Raw genomic sequence first — 22,138 nt, forward strand, 5'->3', positions numbered from 1 at the left:
AGTTTTAGGCCCTTCTGAGAAAGAGCAAGGCCAAGAAGATGGACAAACAAGGCCACCTGTGATGCATGGATGGCTGGGAAGCCCGGGCTGGTATGGCTGTGGAAGTCACAGAATCATGGAATGCTTTGGGTTGGGAGAGACCGTAAAGCTCATCTTATTCCACCCCCTGACATGGGCAAAGACAGCTTCCACTATCCCAGGCTGCTCCAAGCCCTGTCCAACCTGGCCTTGAACACTTCCAGGGATGGGGCAGCCACAGCTTCCCTGGGCACCCTGTGCCAGGGCCTCCCCACCCTCACAGGGAAGAATTTCTTCCCAATGTCCCATCTAACCCTGCCCTCTGGCACTGGGAAGCCATTCCCCCTTGTCCTGTCACTCCAGTCCCTTGTCCCCAGTCCCTCCCCAGCTCTCTTGGAGCCCCTTTAGGCACTGGAAGGGGCTCTAAGGTCTTCTTGGAGCCTTCTCCAGGTGAACACCCCCAGCTCTCCCAGTCTGTCTCCAGAGCAGAGGAGCTCCAGTCCTCAGAGCACCTTTGACTCTGCATTTATTCAGTCCCAGCCACAGCCACATGTTCTGAGCACACAGAGTTCTGGAGTTTGCTCCAAAGCTGGTATTATTCAGTAATTTTAAATCTAGCATCAACATTCACAGGAACACTCAGCCAAAACAAAGAGCACAACAACCTGTTGCCCATGAAGGGAGCCAGCTCTACAGACCCCATTCTAAATTCCAGCTCCTTTAAGGCATTAATCACTCTTGCACAATGAATTGGCACAAGTCCTGCCAGCTTTAGCGCTCAGGTTGGTTTATTTTCTCAGAACAAAAACATCAAACATAATTTTTTAAAGAACAACCTGTATAAATAGAAAACTTCATGGCATCCTCCTCCCAACTTGTAAATTCTCTGAAAGCAGCCCGGAATCTATCTGCAAGAGGCAGGATGCCAGGAAAGAGTTTTCTTCAAACTGTGTGCATGGGAGAAGAGAAGGAATTTACACAGACCCTTTTCCTCTCTCCAACAGCAGGACTTAATTATTCTGAAAACTGCCTCAAAACATGGCAAACAAACCCAGCTTCAGGAAAATCAGGTTGTGTATAAACCCAGAACCTTCACTTCAGTCTCTCAAAGTAAGACAGTGCTCCTGCCCCTTTTCCCAAAACTTGTATGATGCTGAGATCTCTATGTGCCAAGAGCTGGACAGCTGGAACAGTCCTAGGATGACAAAGTGTCACAGTCAGTGTCTCCCCAGCATCACCTGTACAGTTTATTTAATTTCAGCACTAAATGATCCATGGTTACCAGCACACACCTCCAACGGTCCTGAAAGAAACACCTAGAATTGCATGGATTAGCACGAGTGGAACAAACACAGTGAAATCCCCTTAAAATCCATTCAACTTCCTCATGAAAGACTTGCAGAAACCTGAGTATTAAGTGACAAGAGCTAAAAATGAGCCAGGGCCCCCCAGGGAAATCCCCAGAGCACTCCTTGGGCCGCCTCCCTTCCTACACAAGGTCATCCATGCTTCCCCATCACTTATGCTTTTCCACCCTGGTTCTGGGAAACTGAAGCCTGGATACTTACTCTTTGCGTTTGGGAGAAAGGTGAATCTTGTATGAGACACAGGAATTTCTCATCAATCCAGATTTCTATTGTTTCTCCCCGTATTTTCCTGCTCCCAGCTCCTTCCTGTTGCAGGACAGGAGCACTGGAAGGACTGCCCATCCAGCTGCACCCCAGCAATGGATCACAGAGCACTCCCAACACTCTGGGTGTTGTTACCTCACCCCACTTGCAGTTGGGTCCTTGACAGTCTTGGAGCCCATATCCAGCAAAACCTCCTTCTTTCATCTTGGCCTCCACCCATCCCTCCCCTTCTTTAGAGTAACCAGAAGGAAACCAGTACCTTGGTGCAGCATCAGCTTGGTCTGGATAAGAACCAGGACTGTTTTTAAGTGGTGATTCCTCCCTCCTCAGCTCTAAATTTCAAAGGGGAACCTCTTGGGTCACCTCTCAGGACTTGGCTCACCTACCTCACCTTCTAATGGCTTCACTGACCTTGTTGCTAAAAGTTCACCTGCTCCTTCAGTGCCTCTCCCAGGTGGGCTTTCCCTCTGCTCCTGCAGAAGCAGCACCTTCCCCTCTCTGGTCCTCAGACAGACTTAGCACCTTCCCCTGTGCCTGGTGCCACAGGTCACATCCTGCTGCTCTTGATGTTGCTGCAAGCGGCTCCTCTCAAATACCAACACAGAAAAACTGATACTGGAAGTATTTCCCCAATTTGTCAGCACAAAAGGCACCAAAACACTGTTGGAACATAAGCCTTGTCCCCTCTGTCATCCATAGGATGACCAGCAGAAGGAAAAATAGAATAAATGAAAAACCAAGAAAATCCTTGGAAACCTTTCCCCAAAACAACCCAGTATCTGTCTCCTACAGGAACTCTGAGGATCAAAGGATCCAATCCAAAAGGTGCCTGACCTGCTCTCAGCTCAGGAATACCAGGAGCCCAAACTCATTTTTATACCCTTCCAGTATCTGCAGGCCACCACAGCTGGCCCAGCCAGCTCAGCTACAGTGGCCATTCCAGCACACATAAATCAAATTAGTGGTAGCAAAATAGAGAAGCCTGTTCCTTAGAGGATATCGAGTTACAGGCTGCTAAGCAGGAGACAAAAAAAAAAAAAAAAAAAAAAAAAGCAGGAATTGTGAGGGAAATAGCCTCTTTACGGACTAAAAGAGGAGAAGATGAAGCATCACATGATGCTCAAAATCCACACCTCATTCATTAAACATCCTTGAAAGGCACCACAGGATCACGGGATAATTGGGGCTTCGAGGAACATCAGGACTCTCCAGCCCACCCCCAAAGACTCATCCTTCTGCTGACCCCGAAGCAGTGTGAGCTCAGAGCCACACAGAACCCGTGATCAAGGGCCAGCCTGCCAGAAAACCGGGTCTGATTCAACACCATGTGCCTCTTACAAGGTCTATCCCCAATTTAAAGTTCGGGATAATAAAAGCATAAAAGAATTGAGGAACTTTCAAGACTGCCAGAAACACAGGAGTGAGACTTCCAGCCTACCACAAACTGGGATTTAGCGCAGTCACTGTCCTGGTTCATCCACACTCACCAAATCCCATGTTACAGCCTCATTTAATAGGCCCCCTTGTACTGCCAAACCTTCCAAAACTGGGGGTACACGAGGTTTCTGACACACAAGATATCCATAGTCAGTCCAGGCTGGCAGCACTTTCCAGGAGAAGGGGGAAAGGAAGTCCATAAAGAAGGAAAATTACGGGAGGACACTTCAGCTGACCTCCTCTTTGAAAATGAATCAGAGAGAGAAACAAATCATTTCTCCAGTTCACAGAAGAAAGTTCTATCAACCAGGAGAAGGAAAAAAGGGCTTCAAATGGGAAAAAGAAATCCTTATCCTTGATGTGCTACAGTGTTCTGTGCATTGTTAGACAAAAGCATCCTTACTTCTCCTAAAATACAACTGACTTCCACTCTGCTCGTCAGTCTAATGCCATCCCCACGCAGCACTTCCTTCACATGTTCCCAAACAGGAATACTTCAAAGCTGATCACTGGATGTTCCCACCAGCTGTTAGCTGTGGTTTGGGGTGTCTTACCTGGGAACAAGCCTACAGCTGAGGCTTCGTGTGCACCAAGAAAATAAAGGATCAGACCAAGAGGTTTCTGGTTTTGTGGCTGCTATTTGAAGCAATAAAATCTTTACGTGGAGCTAATTAAAAAAATATTCAAACTGAAATCCTAAAGCCATCTCAGGGAGTGTTTGATCAGTTTACCTCTTTCATTTCCACCTACCGGCTACACAATCAGAAGAGGAGGGGAACCACAGGGCCCTGCAGACACAAGAGCTGGATGGGATTCAACACCAGTGGTGCTCCTGCACGGAGGAGAACGACACACTCCAAGCAGAACCCTGCTCCAAGATTTGTTTCCTTCACTACAGCAGGTTGGCAGTGACTCAGCCACGAAGCCCAGCAAGGCACACTCGGGCTTTGAAGGTCACACACAAGCCTGTTGTGTCCCAGCTATTTTAACTCATCCTTTGGAACTACAAAGTTGATCATCAATTCACAGGAAGCAACAGGCCCAGTCATGGGTTATTTATAGTCCCAGTCACCTTTACTCTACATTAAAGCCACAATTAACAGTTAATGCTTAACTAAAGCTTTACAATTTGTCTAAGCCGCTTTTTTGCATAAAAACTGCAGGTGTATCTTCTCCCTTTTCTGCCTCCATCTCTAGAAGGGCTTGAAGAGAAGCACCAAACACGGAAGGTAAAGTTTCTGTCAAAACACGAGGGAACTGGAAAACTCAGAATTGTGCACTTAAACATTGCTCCTGCCAGTTCAGCCCTCACTACCCCCATGGCTTGAGGCAGCAGCTCCCAGCAGTCCTGCACTGGGATAACCCTCAGTGAGAAGAGTGCTCCTCAAGGCAAGTATCCAAGAAATCAGGTTGGTGGTGGCAGCCTGGAAAGCTTTTACGTCTCAGAAGAGTGACCTCAAAGGATATTCAGAGAAATGCAGCCTCCTCTGTTAGGGAAAAGAGAGCACCTTCTCTTCAATGTTTCTGTTCAGATCTAAATGGGATTCACACTGAGTATGGAGAAGAAAGGAAGGGAAGTTGTGACTCAGTAGCCAGAAGGATAAAGCACATCCTACACCACAGCTCCACACAAGCCTGGCTGGGAAAGCAGATGTTATGTGCACACATCAGCAAAGAGCCAAAACCTTGAACAGCAACTTCCTGAGAAGCACTCTTCACTCAAAGCCTGACCAGCCCCACAGGCACTGCCTCTCTGGAATGACACTCTGGAGAAAAACCACCACAACCAGGAAGGAACAATCTCGTGGACCTCATGAGAGGTTCCTGACAGGCTGCAGTGCTCTGGAGTGCTGAGAAGAAATTCCAGCAGCACCAGGGTGCTCTCAGCAGCTGATAACACGACATGCTGGGCAATCCACCCTGACACCAGGAGAGGAAGAGCCATTTACAATGCCAGCCTATCCTGATTTATTTGGGCATCCCAGGGAGCCTTCTCTGAGCATGTGACATGCCTTAGGGAGAAAATTCCCTAATTAGGGACCATTTATATGCTCTCTGTGGAAGTGACTCTGCAGTCAGCCATGCCCTCTTCTTTTCTCTGTAAGTGCTGTTCAGGGATGTCCCAGCTGTGAGGGCTTCAAGTGGCCACTCCAATGGTTGAGGTGGCTGTGGATATATTTTCAGAGCATGGCAGCACACAAGCACACAGACACTCACCCTTCCGACATCCAAAGTTAGAGCCTGCCCCATCACAGATGCCCAAATCCACAGAGGAAGGTGGAAGGAAGAGATATGTTGAGGTGGAAGGAAATGTTGCTCCTCTTTTCTAGAGCCAAGCTACATGAACTTCAACTGCTATCTGAAGATCTGCACTTACACATTGTTTTCCTCAGGACTGTTTCTTCCAAGTCAATTTGTCAAGATCCTCAGCTCTGCAAAGGATCCACAGTGAGTTCCAAGAGCTGCCTGTATGCCAGACAGACAGCTCTGTGGCAGGAGGAATGCTCCAGAGATCTGTAACAAGTCTTGACTCCAAAGGCCCTGAATGCTGATAACATGTACTAACCATCCTGAACCTGAAGTGATGGAAGCAAGAGCTGTCAAGTTTGCTTAGATCTGGGGTAAGACAAGGATACATAAAGCAAAAACGAAGAACAGAAAGCAGAGTTCTTTCCCAAGCACACCTTTAAAAAAAACCCCAAACCCTTAAAACAGTGCCCAGCCAAAACAGCAAAACTTGTTCAGAGAGCAAGAGGTCTCACAAGAGGAATGATTATGGGAAGGTGAAAGAAGGGATGAACCCTTCAACACACACTTCTAACTCAGGAAGGACTTTACCCAGCAAGCTGAGGCTGAAACTGATCCTTGGAGCAGCTCCCAGTCCTTCAAGAGCTCAGATAACTTCTATGACAGTAATGTTCAGCATTCTATGGAACCAACAGCCCCTGATAAAGCAGGGTGGGCTGCGCAAGAGGCACATTAAGTTCATGTCTATCCTTACTGGAAGTAACTCTTGAGCTCTGAAAACCAACTCCCAGCAGTACCAAGACACTCCCTACATCTGAAGCAAAAAGCCCTTCCAAAAGCTCATTCCCTAAATATGGAGTCCTTGTTGGGATCTCCTGGTGCCGATAGCCAAAAATATCATCTGTTTGCCAAGTGCTGCTGACACTGTCAGACACAGCCACCAGTGCCCAGGTGCTGTTCCAGCAGGGATGCAGCCCCCAATTCCATCAGGTGCTTTGTGCTGCTGACAATGGAAAAGACACTCCAATATGGAGCAGCTGAGGGAGCTGGAGGGGCTCAACTTGGAGAAAAGGAGGCTCAGGAGGGACCTTCTGTCTCTCCACAGCTCCCTGACAGGAGGGTGCAGCCAGGTGGGGGTTGGGCTCTGCCCCCAAGGAATGAGGGACAGGACAAGAGGGAACAGCCTCAAGCTGTGCCAGGGGAGGTTTAGTTGGGATATTCTGAAATTTTTTTTCACTGGGTGGTTAGTCAGGCACTGACACAGATGGCCCAAGGCAGTCAGAGTCCCCATCCCTGGAGGGGTTTAAGAGGTGTGTGGATGTGGCACTTGTGGACATGGGTTAATGGTGGCCTTAGCAGTGCTGGGGGAATAGTTGGACTCTGTGATCTTAGAGGGCTTTTCCAACCTTAATGATTCTGTGATTCAGTGATTCTATGCACAAGTGAACAAAGGTGAACAAGGGCAGGGAGCTCACAAACAGAGGAGTGTTTCCCAAAACCACAGTGAACACTTTTGAGGGCCCTCAGCACTTATTTCATTAACCTCAGCTGTCTCTGTGTCATCACAGCTACTGCAATGCCCAATTAGAGCATTTAAAACTCTGCCCAAGTTTGTCAGTGTTTCAGTGCTCACTGGACCAGAGAGCTGGCAGGTCTCAGGACTCTGACCAGCACCCTCTCATAATCAGGAGAGCACTTCCCCTGCAGGGTATCAGGACAGTAATAAGCATCCATGATCATTTAAAATCCCTGGATTAAAGACTAAGAAAAACAGATAGGACAAAGACATCTCTTCTGTTGGTTCAAAGGGAAAGTCAGGAGCCTCCAAAGCAGCAGGACTGATGGCCAGACAGAGCACAACCCGAGGCATAGAGAAAGGAGGCCTTAAAAATTATAACTCAGAGAAAAACTTAGGATAATCATGTACCTCCTTGCTGCTGGAAGTGAGGGCTAGTGACTCTGAGTGCTCTGCAAAGCTAAAACTTCATAAAAAAATTCCCATCTTACACATAGCCAATTCTCTTTAAACTCCACCTGCATGATAAACCAGGTGTTATCATGGGAATGAAAAGAGCCCAGCACCTTCTTCATGTTCTACTGATTTGTAACACGAGAATATTTTATATTAGAGCTGCTGGCAAAGGCTCTGAGAAGTAAAGCCTTACACAGGGATATCCCTTGGGGTCTCAGCCTAGCCTTCACCAGTCACCAGTGCCAGGTGACCTTTAGCAGGCAGGAGCTGGAAGAGAACAGAATCACAGAAGGTTGGAAAAACCCTCTAGGATCAAGTCCAACCATCAATCCAGCACCACCACGTTCACCACTAAACCATGTCCTGAAGTCCCACATCCACACTTTTTTTGAACACTTACAGGGAGGGTGACTCCACTACTGCTCTGGGCAGTCTATTCCAATGCTTTACAATGAAAATCCTTTCCATGAAAAGAATTTCCCCAAGATCCAATCTAAACCTCCCCTGGTACAACTTGAGGCTGTTTCCCCTTGTCACCTGAGAGCAGAGCCCAACCCCACCTGGCTCCAACCTCCTGTCAGCAAAGTTTCCTTTCAGCACTGCAGACAGGTATCTGCTCCTACCTCACCTGGGAGCACAAAGGGGAATCACGGGCTTTAGGCACTTCCTAAATCAGAGAGAAGAGCCCAGGGCCCATCCTTGGTTGAGGCTGGAGAATCAATACTTCACCAAAGCCTTGAAGGACAGGCACAGAGGGACACTGGGTTATTGCACAAGTCTCTGTCCTTTCCATTTCACATCATCTTGTGGCTCCTAAGCCCTGGCCGGGCCTCCCAGTCTGGGCAAAGCCAGCCCTAGTGCATCCAGACCCATGTCCAGTACGCCCACTGGGAAAGCATATCAGGGATCCCTAAAACCAGGTGTTGCGGTCATTTCCTCAGTTTCCAGAAGTGATCAGAGCCCAGGATCCTTCCAGAGAGGTATTACAGGTACTACTGCAGGCCAGAACTGCAGAAATTCTCGGAAAAAAGCACGAGATGCTAGAAGAGGAGAGAGCTGGAGGGAAAACAAAACCCCCAACCCAACAACCTCATTAAAGCTTCTCTCCTTCCTCTGCTTAACAAGAAGAATGCTTAATTAAGTCCTCCTTCAAGCCTTCCCCCTCACCCAGCAAGGCTCAGCAGAAAGCAGAGATTTAACAATTTCCTCTGCAGCACAGGACACTTCAGTGGGACAGGAATTTGCTTATTCTAAAGGCGCAGTGAATTGCTGGTTCTCTGTTGTTCAGCCGCAGTGGGGAGGGACAAGATCAGCAGGAGGTACACTTCAGATCTGCTCAGGAATATGAGAGAGCAGGAGGGGAAGGAAGCAAGTTGCTGTTTATTCCAAGTCTGGAGCTTTCCCAAGGCAGAAGTTTCGCTGTGTTATGCAGAGACTTCTCAGTTTATTTGCAAGTCTCTTGCAGCTTACTAAATCAGTTCAACTGGCAACTGCTGCTGCTGATTTTAAGCCAAATTATACTCACTCCTACCTGGTGACACAGCCTCAGTTCTGCAGCCAGTTCTCACCCATTAATGCCTCCGGAATTGGTAGAACTTGCTATTTAAGGCAATCACCAGTTTGACCTCAAAGTTACTGTTTCCTGTCATAATTTCAGCCTTGTTTGTTTTCACTGGAACACCTCCCTGTGTGTTCCCACCTCCTGGGACCACTTCTCCTGTGTACTGAGCTGAGATACATTATTAGAGACAAGCTTTCAACTCTGGCTCACTTAAAATCAAATACAAGAGCTCAGAGACTCATCCTCCTGGGACAGAACTATCACCAAGGAGCCTCTACTAGAATCCAGACATTCCTAGGGAATTTGTCCCCACTCCTCATGATTTAGTTCTCTTATGAAGGACCACAGCAACACAACAATGGGAAATTTCTTTTTTTTCTGATGGGTCTTTCAATCAAAACAGAACACAAAGCTCCAAAAAGCCAGAGGCCTTGGCCCACCATTTGGCAGTTTAGGGGACACCAAGGAGGACTTCCAGTTTTGGACATCCCAGGAAACTAGGCTCGATATACCTGCACCACACAAAGTGAACAGAGGCAGGTAAATAAACCAAACCCTGAGAGCAGCCAGCGTGAGACTCAAGGGGTTTACAAGGACCTGCAGCAGGATGGATTCAAAAAGGAGTTTGTGCTTCTATTTCTCCCTCTGAGTACTTCTGAATTCCCCTCAGAAAGCAACACAAGCAACCTTGCATTTCACCAAAGGGAAAATCTATTCTGACCTGAAATTCCATTGAAAAGGTAGGAAGTGTGTTCTGAGCAAGATGTTTGTGGCAATTAGAAAAACTGGGCTCTACAGTTGGCAGGGGATACAGAAATCATGGGATGATTTGGGTTGTAAAGGACCTTAAAACCCACCCAGTTCCACACCCTGCCACAGACAGGGACACCTTCCACTAGACCACTGTGCTCAGAGCCACATCCAGCCTGGTTTTGAACACTTCCAGGGATGAGGCAGCCACAGCTTCTCTGGGCACTGTGTGCCAAGGCTTCACCACCCTCACAGGGAAGAATTTCTTCCCTATACCCAATCTGAATCTCCCCTCTTTCAGCTTAAAGCCATTCCCCCTTGTCCTACCACTGCAAAATCCTCTGCAAAAATACCAGGCAGAAGGAAGATGCTCAGGTGTACCCAGGTCTGAATGTAATTATACAAAACAGCCCTGGATTATTCAGGGCAGAGAAATGAACTATGTCCCTGGAACACAGCAAGGCTCACCAAAGGCACAGCAGTCCCACCTGGGAAAGAGCTCTGAAGCAAGGGATGGATGCAGCAATGTTCAGGAGGGAAGAGATGCCACAACTACAGCTCTGAGTCATTCAGGAGCTGGACCACAGATCAGCTCAGTGCCCGACAGCAGCTGCTATTTGGGGAGGTTTTCTGTAACTTTTGTGATTCCACTGGACCATTAACCATGGACTGCAGGCAGCATTCCCAGCCCACCTCCTCACTCAGTGTCTAACTCAGAATGGATGAAGCAGGCCTGCCAAACTGCCCCAGTACAGCCTGTGCCCTAAACTTAACCGGTACAAAGCTGTTAGGAAACACTAAAGAATGTTCTGCCTCAATTCTGACCAATTCCCAGTGCCTTTGACAGGGAGCAGGAGCTCCTGCTGGAACTGCTTTGCTCCTCTCTGAATGTGTAATGAAGTTTTAAAGCAGCAGCCCAACCTCCAGCTCCCACAGGGCCCTGCAGGAACCTCCTCCAGCAAAGGACTCCTTTTGCCATAAATGAACAGTAGATTTTTATTTGGGTCTCAGTGATTTATGTTCATCTGGAAGACTTAGTTTCCTTTTAATACTGCAACAAAACTCAACTTCAAGGAAGCCTGGAAATATTTTTGACTGACAGCCGTCCATCATCTGTGTAAGGTGGGAGAACTCCACACATAGGAGTCAGTGGATAAATTGGCTGATAAGCAGTTCAGCCCAGCCCTTAAGCTTGCCTCCCTTTCCCTTTGTACTTCTCAGTCTCCTCTAACCAAAATCACTGGTTTACTTACACCAGATGTGTGAAAATCAGCATCTTCACAAGATGCTTTTTGGGAAACAAGAAGCCCCACAACCTTCCCAGGGGAGGACCTGTCTGGTGCCCCAGCAGATCACCACAATCACCCCAACTCGCACCACAAACCAGGCTCAGCTGATCCCAGAGCCCCACAAGAAGCTTCCCAGGTCAGGCACCACCAGGAATGAGACCCGAGGTCCTACAGGCTTCCAAATGGCAACTTCCTGAAACACAGCAAGTGGAAAACCAGAGCCTCTTGCCAAGTCCAGAGCCACAGACTTCCTGCACAAGACCTTATCAGACCTTACATCCCCTTTCAGGGCTCCTTTCCTGGGGGCAGGCACCTGCTAGCACATCTAGTAAGTCCCATCCCAAACCCAGGGCAGCATGACTTGTGCTCTGAGGCCACATGTCCAGCTCAGACCAGAACATGGGGGCAGCAGGAAGGGTAAAGGCTCCACAAGGAGGCACGTCCAGCCAAAAGAAGGTTGTGCTCCTTTAGGAAGCAGCGTTCAATCCAACCTCTTCCTCAAACACTGCCTTAGCTTCCTCACAAGCACAAAGAGACAACCTTAAAACACCAGAGCTGATGGAAAGGCTGCCAATACTCATTTTCTACTAGCGAAGAGGTATTGCAGGAGAGACAACAGTAGCAAACTGATGGCCCTGTGCTGGGGATGGTTCATGACAGAAGGATGCTGTCATTTTCCAGAACTCTTTCCCTAGGGTTTCCCCCAAAGCAAGAGACCGGCAAAGATTTCCACTCCTGCCTGCACTCCCCTGAAGATTTTGAGAAGAAAAAAAGAATGATCAAAGAGCCTTTTGTGCATTTATAAACCCATCAATTTTGCTAGAAGATTTAAGGCTTTAAAGAGTCCAAAACATCTATTTGAAATTTTCTATCCAAACAGACTTTTTAAATACTTTAAAAAACCCCAGAAATAAAGTATTTAGATTTTTCTGAAGTGAGGCATTCCAACAGCTCCAGACAGAAGCGCTGGAGGGGAGGAGGAAATCCAATTCTTAAGTTTGACAGGAACTTACTTTTTTTTTTTTTTTTTTTTCTCCTTCCTTTTAGTCGGCAGGGAAACAAGACTACAGAGCTATTTCACCCCCGGCTCTCATCAGGAATAGCTGCATTAAGCAGCACAGGAAACAACAAACCAAACATACTCAACTGCTGGCAGATCCAGGTCCCTGTCCCGCACAAGCTTTGCCTCACAGGAAAGATTGTCCTAGCTGATGATGCAGCAGTACTCCACCCCACCTTCCACGCCGTTCCTCTCCACACGCTCCCACCACTTCCCATTTTGCCTCCAAAACCCTCCCATGCAGAAAAGAAGCAGGTTCCCCACGTGAGAACAGTACAGGCATGACAGGTTTTGGGAGAGCTCAGGTTTTTTCAAAACCTGGTTACCTTGATTTCTTCTCAGGCATAAGAATTGAGAGGGTCAAATACTTGGCAGCACTTCTTTCTCCATTTCCATGTACTCCCTGTAGTATCTGCAAAGTAGAGCACAGGATGGCATCAGGGGCTGGAGACTGTCTGTGCCACCCTCAGTGTCACAACCTGAAAATGATGTTATTTTTCAGATATAAATAAATTAACATAATGGAAGAGTGTGCTGGCAGCAGAGACACAGCTCCTCCAAGCCCTTCTTTCTGCAGTGTCAGGGAAGGAGAGCAGGAAATGTCACATCTCATCCCCAGACCTTGGGTCTCTGCTCTGGTGGGGACGAATTCGACCATTTGCCTTCTGTGAGACAGGTGCTTTCTCCACTAGTTTTGGAAGCATGGGACAGTGCAGAGGAACCCCATCCATGTGCTGTGGGATACTTTTGTGTCTCCTTATGCAAGTTCTTTTAGCACCCAGGAGACACGCAGGTGTCCAAGTGCCATACACCAGGATATCCACCACGGATATAGGATCTGGGCACAGGGTGGGCAGGAGACAGCAGGGATTTGTGTCTGGACTAAGTGGATGACAAGGCAGATGTTTCCTCCTTTGTTCTCTCTTCCTTGCCAGTGTCACAGGATGGCAAAAGCTTCCCAGACTGCTCCATTTGAACTTCTCCAAGCACAGCATCCTCTGCTCCCTGTGCTCTCACCTCACTGGTAAGAAATCCCTGAGCTGGAGGGTGACTCAGTTTGGGAACACCATCCCAGGGATCAGTGGCTGCCCACAAGTTCGGCTCTCCTGCATCTGCTGCCATATAAGGCCAAAAGCAAAGAGTTTTGTGCAACACACCAGAACTAGCCCCAGTGAGAGGCTGGCTCAGGCTCTCTCAGCCCCAGCCCTCAGCACCCTTGAGGCCCAGAACCTCAGAGGGTGTGAAATCCTGGCACAGCAAATCTCTCCTGGTAAGTCTCAGACAGATGCTGCTGATCAAGGATGCCCACCTGAGGGTGGCACATTTCCACAGCTATGCCAGCAGGAAATCCAAGAGCCCCTTGTTTGGAGGAACAGATTCATGCCAGATATCGGAAGAACCCCATTTCATTCTATTTCTTATGCAAGCCTTCCAATAGAATTCCCAGATCCAGCAGCAGAATTTGCACCAAAAACCACCACAGCTCATACCAGACACAGTCTACATACCCCTCACCCTGGATTCTGCCTGTTGTTCTCCAGGGAATTTTGCCAAGAACCTGTTTCAGCTGGTAAAGAGATGCATTCCAAAGCTTTGTTTTAGACAGCAAAAGAGAGCTTGCTGATTACCACACAACATTGCTTTTAACGAAGTATAAATGTACTCAGTAAGGAAGTGAAAAGCCACTAAGAACAAGATTTTGATTCATATTCCATTTCTGAAGCATTTGTCAGATCACCCCACAAGTTCTCAGGCAAAGGCAGGCTGGCAACATTACATATCTAGCCTGAGGTAAAGCCTCATTAACAACACCCAGTAACATTTGCTTCATCCGTTTCACACTAATTCCACTCTTTGTCATAGGCAAAAGACCCCACCTGCAGTGCTGCCTCCAGCTCTGTGATCCAACATCAGAAAGACATGGAGCTGCTGGAGCCCGTCTGCTCTGGAGCCAGGCTGGCAGAGCTGGGGCGTTCACCTGGAGAAGGCTCCAGATAGACCTCAGAGCCTCTTCCAGAGCCTAAAGGAGCTCCAGGAGAGCTGGAGATGGGCTTTGGACAAGGGATGGAGTGACAGAACAAGAGGGAATGTCTTCCCACTGCCAGAGGGCAGGGATAGATGGGCTATTGGGAAGAAATTCTTCCCTGTGAGGGTGGGGAGGCCCTGGCACAGGTTGCCCCATCCCTGGAAGTGTTTCAAGGCCAGGTTGGACAGGGCTTAGAGCACCCTGGTCTAGTGGAAAGAGTCTTTGCCCGTGGCAGTGGGATGAGCTTTAATGTCCCTTCCAACCCAAACCATTCCATGGTTAAAAGCAAAAAATACACCAGTTTTAAGAGGCAGCAGAGCAGGAACTCCAGGACAAGTGGTTTAACATGCACTCAATTCTGACACACGCACACTCACTTAACATGCTGCTCTCTCCAGAGCTGGAGCTGACAAAGACAGAAATGCCTTGTTGCTTCCTGGCCACACCACCTCAACATCATTAGCAACTTACCTACCAACGTATTTCAAAAAAATCTAAGTGAATACATGAGGCTTCTAGAATCAGGCCTTCTAGCACTGTACATGTACTAGCCTCCAAGAGCAGCCAGACAGATCTAGTCTAGAACTCCCCACCCTCACTGGACAATTTGGTAGCTCCAAACCCAGTGGGAGATCAGGATGAATACAAGAGATTCATTTCAAATTTCCAGACCAGCAGCTAATACTGCCTTCAAGCTCTTTGTACTTCAGAAGTAACAGAACAAATCTGAAGACTTGATGTTATGACAGACTATTAAAGACAACATGGATACAACACAGGACAGAACAGCCCTCCACCAACATATCTCCTGGTGGAAGGCTGGCTTTTCCAGCAGCACCAATCACTCTTTTTAGATGTTACTGGTGCCCTTCTGCAAGTGCTGGGCAGTGACATAGAGAAGAGAGTTCGTATTCAAAGGCTGCTTTGTGAGCTCCAGAGATGAGGACAGCATTGCTCCTGCCTCAGTGAACACTGCCAGGAGGACAGCACACACTTTTGGGAAAAAGCTAATGCTTCTGGTAGTTTCAAAGGAAGAGCATCATGAGGGCACAGACAAGCATTAGTCATGTTTTGCTGGGGCTGGGGCATGACTAAAGTTGGCAGCATAGTCCTGTACTCAGCCTGCGGGCAAAGGGAGAGTTTGTCTTCAGGGCTGTTCACTTATTATCTCCAAGATGGCAAGAAATTCACTTTTAATGAACATTAGTATTGTGCATTGAAGCACGTGCAGTGCAGAAAAGCTGCTGAAATTAACCAACACATCTTAAAGGGAATGAAAATCATACTTATTGAGAACATTAACAGCTGGAGCACCAGCCACTGTATATCACTGTGTTTGAGGCATTTTAGTAGCCCCCACATCCCTGTCCTCACAAGTCAGGTGACATACATTGCACCAAAGAAATATATGGAAAGGGTGGGCATTCCCAGCTCCTCACTTGCAGCTTTCTGTGCCTGAAAAATGTCTCAAGCTGTTTTCTCCACATGTGTTTTCCCAAGCGCTTATTAACCCAGTAGTTTGGGGTTCTGGGTTTTTTTGAACATTTTAAATATTTTGGAATGGGTATTACAGCCTGTCCAAACACTCTCTCTCCCCCAGGGATGGAAACAAGGGCTCTCACCTTGCCAACTTCTTCAGCTCATTGTTGATATCACGGTTGAAGGGCTGGATGCACTGAGCTCTGGTCAGGAAATCATGGGATTTTCTGTATTCCCTCAGGTAGAGACAAGCCTGTCATGGAAAGAAGATAAATGCATCACAAAATAAATACAGACCCACTGCCCTTCTTCAGGACTCATGCAACAACAAACATTCCTGAGAGAGAGCCAGCTAATTCAGGAATATCCCAGGAAAAGCTCCATGTGATGCATTTCCAGAGAGCCAGACTTTCCAAAAGGGCAGATGCAGACAAACCACCTTGACTGCTGCAACAGCCCAGAATTCAGGGACTCTCCTCAGTTCATTCTGGGCTCCCTCTACAGCCAGGCTGGGATGTTCCATGATGATTTATTTGCCCACCTGGCCACACCTGAACAGCGCTTTGGCATTTCCTTGGTCCATCTCCAAGGCTAACTCCCCATATTTCAAAGCTCGGTCAGCACGTTCCATTTTCAGGTAAGTGAGTGAGAGATTCAGGAACAGCAGCAGTTTTGAAGCGTTGATCTGACTCTGCTCTGCCTTACTGGAAGAGCTGCGACCCAGGATGGAGAGGGCCTGAGCAGAGAGGGAAAAAACAGCCAGTGCACAACAAATCCATCATGGAAAGTGAGAAATCCATCTCATCCAACAGCTACACCCATGCTTCTGTTCACCTAGGTCACTTACAAGTAACAACATTCAAAACTCTAAATACAGGGCATGGCATTCTCAGCATGACTAGTCACCTCAGCCATATGACTACAGGCTTAGGAACTTACCAAGGAAAGCAGCAGAATTTTAAAAAACCAAACTACACCCAGGACTCAGATTTTAAGGACAAATATGGAAATCTTACAGGGAAGAAGACAAGTCAAATTACTTTTGTTTCAAAAATACCAAGGAAAAGCAACTTTGAATCACCTCCACCTCTGAAAAAGTAGCAGATGCATTCCAGTTTGAGAATAACTGAGCATTTACCCTGCCTGGAGAGGGAGCCTGAAGAGGCTCAGCCTGGGGAAAAGGAGGCTCAGGGAGTACCTTCTTGCTCTCTACAATTCCCTGACAGGAGGGTGCAGCCAGATGGGGGTCATTCTCTGCTCCCAGGTAGCCCTCTGGATGTGGCACTTGTGGGCATGGGTCAGTGGTGGCCTTGGCACTTCTGGGGAACAGCTGGACTCTGTGGTCTCAGAGAGCTTTTGCAACCAAAATGATTCTGTGACTATTCCTTCATTTACCACTGCCGCTCACACAAAACCAGGTGTGGAAGCCCTGTTCTTAAGTAACAAACTATGCCTGGAAAATATCACAAAGTTACTTGATCTCTAACCTGTACCTGTTGTGGTGAACTAAAATAATCCCTTCTTTCACAGCTTTCCCAAAGCACACCCCACATTTTCCTGGTGCCATACCCTCTTATATCTGCTCTTGGCAATCTTGAAGCGCTGCTTATAGAAGAAGTAGTTGCCAAACTCTCTCTCTGTGGCTGCCACTTTCAACACCTTTTCTAGAGGATGTCTATCCTGCTGCTCCTGGGTGAAAAAATATCTGAATTTCAGTTTGAACACAAGAAAACAGGCAGAGAACTCAGACAGGACAGTCCTGCACAGCCCCTCCATTCACAGAGCAGCAGCCAGGTCCTTGCCAAGGCCAGGCCATCACCATGTGGTATCTCTCCAGCCAGGCTGAAATGTGACAGTGTTCTTCTGCCGGTTATTCCTAGTAAAGAGGTCAGGAAGCTCCCCAGGCCCAAAGAGGGACTGAAAAAAGCAGGAATGCGTCCTTAAAACTTGCCCAAGTCTTTCAGCACACAGCTAAGTTAACACAAATGCAGCCACTAGCACAAAGCTGCTTGAAAGGTTCCGTTGCTCTAATTGCTCTCAGGCCAGCTCTGGGACAGCCTGACACTCCCAAAGACACCAACCAGCAAAACAAAAAACCCCAACAATAATTTTAAAAAAAGATGAAAATGGAGAGACAGGATTTCTTCTGGATCTCTCTCTCAGAGAGAGATCAGTCAGCCAAAAAGGGTGGGCAAGGAGGGAGTGCAACAAGTGTGGCTTGCTCACAGGGCTCTGGGGGAAAATTTGCCTGTGCAGAGGCTGGAGGGACTCCCCCATTAGCTTCTGCCTCCCCTCACTGACCCACAACCATAGCCCAAAGCCCCCGACATGAAAAGGTGAATTAACACTAGTACAGTAACTCATCAGGGAGAAAAAGAACAGGAAAAGAACACTTGGGAGAGGAGCCAAGAGGCAGAGACAAAGGGTGGGGGCTGGTGGGGCGCTGGAACACTGCAGACTGAAGAGGATTGTTACATACAGCTCCTTATTGTTCCTTAAAGAAATTCTTGGAAGTTGGTGCCCTCTAGTGCAACCATGAGGGGTTTCTGGTAAAACTAAAAATAAATGAGAACCATTCCACTGCCTCCATCCAGTACACAGGAGCAAACAAAGGCAGCACCCGCCTTCTCCCTCTGCATGGGAGGGCAAACAGAGCGAGGCATGGAGAGACACAAAGGGCAGGTAGGTATGTGGATCAGAGCAGAGCTGGGAGCCCAGGGACTGGATACTTGCACCTGCATTCACCTGAACACATGCAACACACAAGCCACAGCAGCTGGGAGACAGGACAACGATGGTTCACCCTCCAGATTTCGGTCTCAAGTGATATTAAGGGAACTCACATAAGTCAACTCAAAGAACGCGTCGCATTCCTCTGAGTCTATGAAGTCCAGCAACTCCACCTTGAAGAGGACCGTGGTGTTTGGGGGGATGGAGGGGGGACAGCCCCGCTGGCCGTAGGCGTATTCTGGTCTGAGGACGAACAGCGCAGTCTCTCCCTTGGTCATAGACAGCAGCCCGATCTCCAGCCCCCACAGTGTGATGTCTGTCACAACAAGGGGTGGCACAGGTGAGGTTCACAAACACCAACCGCCCTCACACACCAAACACTGATTCCTCCTTAAGCAGAAAAGGAGAAGGAAAAAAATCCTTGGGAGCTCCTGTCTCAGTAACTGCAACAGCCAGCTGCTCCAGTAGGGATTATTGGGGCAGCCTGCTGTGGGACTGAGCACATGGTATCACAAATCCAGAGTGGGATGAGTTGGAAGGGGCTTTAGACATCATCCAGTCCAAGCCCTGCCAAGGGCAGGGACACCTTCCACTAGAGACAAGCATGCTCCAAGACCTGTCCAGCCTGGAAAACACCTCCCTACCACCCTCAGGCAGAGGGCAAGCAGGTCCAGATTCCATCTCCTGTGTGAATCAGGAGGATTTTGGGCTCCATGAACAAGCGTTAAAGGTTTCAAACAACCTAAAGACACCAAACAGCATTTAAACTGAAATGACTTAATACAACCCCAGGTCCCAAAATGTCTTAATACAATCCTAAGCCCCAGGACAAAGTTTGTGGCTCAAACCTACCTTTTCCAAGTTTCATCAGCCTTGGATACTTGCTGCTTTCATTTGAACAGAAGAGGTTATTCCAGTTTCCCAGGTACCCGGAGTACTTCACTGTGCAGCCCAAAGCAAGGAGTGGGGAGAACGGAAAAAGCAAGAGTTTGATTTCATATCCCATAATGGCAACATCAGGAGCACACCAGGAGTTGTAACCACCCAGTTATCCTGTTTCTCTTTTTCTGTTCTGCCATAGAACAGCAGAGGCAGCACAAACCCTTGTGTTTTACACCAAAAACCTGGTCACATCCAAGCAGCCAAGTGCTGTGTGTTTTAGCATCGCTCCCAGACAAAGCAGCTGCTCCACGGTCCTGAGCTAATTAAGAGATGTGATTTTGCGCTTTTAAGAATTGGAAACTTCAGCTGAGCAAATTAAAATTCCCCAGTTATATGCAGAAACACTTCAGAAGTATTCCCTAACCAAAGCTGGAGCTCTGGAAAGACGAACAAGGGGGAAAATGTACCACCAGCCCAAGCTCTGCGTCTGTAACTCCAGTTCTGCCTCAGAAAATACTGTAATGGGCCTCTCTTGACACAGCACCAGGGCCCTGCACTTCAGGAACCACTTCCAGCTTCAAACTTCCGTGAGCACAGGTGGGCCCTAGAAATCCTTCTTTCCTCAAGGTCAAAATGCCTTTTCATTTAATGTGTCAGCCACAAGAAGTTAAACAGGGTATCAAACTGTTAAAATACTGGTAAGGAGAAGAGACAGTCTCTGAAACAGACACACACCATGGTATAATACCAGCACTTCTAAGTCCTTGTTGTGGTCTTTGTCAGCCACCGGCACCTCAGCATTAGAGGCTTGGGGGATCTTTCCCAACAGGCTCTGCCCTGTTTCCCTCAGCACCTGCTTCAGGTCCAGCCACACAGAACAAACCTCACACAGGCGACAACAGACGAGCACCAGACCCTCACTCCAGCCCACACTTCCAAGGATTTTCGCTGTCGTAGTCCCGCTGAACACAGATTAAACTAGACAATTGCTATTTAAAAGCTGCTTAGGAGATGGTTATCGGTGCCTGAACCACCTGTGCATTCAGGAACAGCATTACTGCCCCCCGGGGCAGCCAGGCGAAGCTCAGGCAGCCTCGCTCCAGGACACCAGCCCTGGTGAGACTGAGAGAATTGTCTGGGTTGGAAGGGACCTGGAAGATCATCCAGTCTAACCCCCTGCCCATGGGCAGGGACACCTTCCACTGGAGCAGGTTGCTCCAATCTGGTCTTGAACATTTCCAGGAATGGGGTAACCACAGCTTCCCTGGGCAACTTGTGCCAGAGAACTGGGACATCCTTAACAGGGGTGCCCGGCCACGGCCAGGGGACCTCCCACAGCCCACAGGAGGCTCTGTAGCCCCCAGACTCGGCTGTACCTGCCACAGAGGCGGATGGGGGCACGGGCTGCCCGGTGCCGGGGCGCAGCTGCTCCTTGCGCACCCCTCCATCGCTGGTCAGGTCCTGCAGGGGCTGGAGAGACGCCGAGGCCACAGACAAAGAGGGTGTCGAGGCCGGGGTCAGGGCCCATATCGGTGCTGGGGCGGGGGTCAGTGCTAGAGCCCACGTCGGAGTCGAAGCCGGGTCCAGGTCCGGGTCCCACCACCCGGCCACGATGTCCTCCACACCCGCCATTACGGCCACGCCGCGTCTCCTCCGCACCTCACCCGCTTTGCCAGGCAGCGCCCGCCACGCACGGCCCGCCAACCACCGCCCGCCAATCAGCGCCCGCCAATCACCGCCCGCCAGCCACCGCCCGCCAATCAGCGCCCGCCAATCACCGCCCGCCAGCCACCGCCCACCAATCAGCGCCCGTCAACCACCGCCCGCCAACCACCGCCCGCCAATCAGCGCCCGCCAATCAGCGCTCGCCAACAGTGGCGCCTTCAGCCAATCACGCTCCGAACAGCAACCCCGTCCCAACGCGCGGCTTTAGAGCCACGCGGGAATGGACACGCCCCTGCGCGGCACTGGACCAATAGGAGGTGGAACGTCACGGAGCGCAGCAGTGCATGCTGGGGGATGTAGTCCACGGCGTGCACTGCCTTCCGTACGAACCAAAAAACCCAAACCAACCCAAAACTCAAAAACCAAAAACAAAACCTCACAAAAGCAACGTCAAAAAACCCAACCAAACTACAAAACACCCCCCACAATAATACAAAAAAAAAGCCCCCCAAACCAAAACCCTATCAAACAAAACCCCAAACCAAACAAAAGCAAAAGCAAAACCACCCCCACCACCAGCCAAACAAACAGAAAACCCCAAAGCAAGCAACCAAACCAACAAAAAATCACCACAGGCAAAAAAATCCAAACTGATTTGGAACAAGTTTGAAAGTTCAGCTTTCTTCAGGCAACTGAAATGATATAAATGCAAAACAAATGAGAATGCAAAATAAAAGCAGGAAGAAACCCACATTCTTGAGATTTTTTGAGATCACCACAAAAGAACATATACCCAAGTTTAGGAAGGAAGGAAGGAATTCGGAAGGAATTCGGAAGGAAGGAATTCGGAAGGAAGGAAGGAAGGAAGGAAGGAAGGAAGGAAGGAAGGAAGGAAGGAAGGAAGGAAGGAAGGGAAGGAAGGATCCCCACAGCCTGTCCCCAGCCCCCCTTTGGAGAGAAGGTGCTGCATTCTCTGCTTTGCTGTGTCTCAGAGACCTTCATTGTGAGGCTGGGTGTGAGCCCCAGGCTAATCCTCCTCTCACTGCATTCCCTAAATTGGACACTCCTCAGGGATAAGCCAGGACCATCCCCAGCTCCCCAGGAGATGCTGAGAGGGAAGCCAGAGGATGGGCTCATGATGGGATTCATATGAGGGATGCTCATAAGCCAAACACATCCATGAACCAGGAGTTATTATATGAGAAACTATATTTTTTCACAATCAGACAAAATAATTCCTTGTGCCTTGCCCCACACAGTAAGAGCAATGCTTGGTTTCCTTCTGGTTTTTTTTCCAAAGGCATAAAAGGTTTTCACCAGACAACAGAAAAACACTGGTTTGACCAAAAAAAAAATTACATAGTTAATAGCAAAGTTAGCTTAGTTGATAA

At 48.6% G+C, this 22,138-nt stretch overlaps 1 protein-coding gene across 2 annotated transcripts; it reads right to left on the bottom strand.

Annotated features, from left to right (window-relative positions):
* Nucleotides 1-784: 784 nt before the first annotated feature.
* On the bottom strand, nt 785-20,797 carry FKBP6 (FKBP prolyl isomerase family member 6 (inactive)). Of its 2 annotated transcripts, XM_042025831.1 has the most exons (8): nt 20,459-20,796; nt 19,053-19,142; nt 18,314-18,516; nt 17,040-17,159; nt 16,012-16,206; nt 15,614-15,723; nt 12,292-12,377; nt 785-1,213 (listed from the first exon to the last, which is right to left on the bottom strand). In XM_042025831.1, the coding sequence occupies exons 1-7, from the start codon at nt 20,712-20,714 to the stop codon at nt 12,326-12,328; spliced, it is 1,026 nt and encodes a 341-aa protein (XP_041881765.1). In that variant the 5' UTR covers nt 20,715-20,796; the 3' UTR covers nt 785-1,213; nt 12,292-12,325. The 2 variants fall into 2 exon arrangements, with proteins under 2 accessions (XP_041881765.1, XP_041881766.1); XM_042025832.1 differs by lacking the exon at nt 17,040-17,159 and having other exon boundaries at nt 20,459-20,797.
* Nucleotides 20,798-22,138: the final 1,341 nt, after the last annotated feature.

Source organism: Corvus kubaryi, unplaced genomic scaffold (assembly GCF_017639235.1).
Source record: "Corvus kubaryi isolate FWS band 111438036 unplaced genomic scaffold, C.kubaryi_AGA036_p1.0 37284, whole genome shotgun sequence".
Taxonomy (NCBI): Eukaryota; Metazoa; Chordata; class Aves; order Passeriformes; family Corvidae; genus Corvus; species Corvus kubaryi.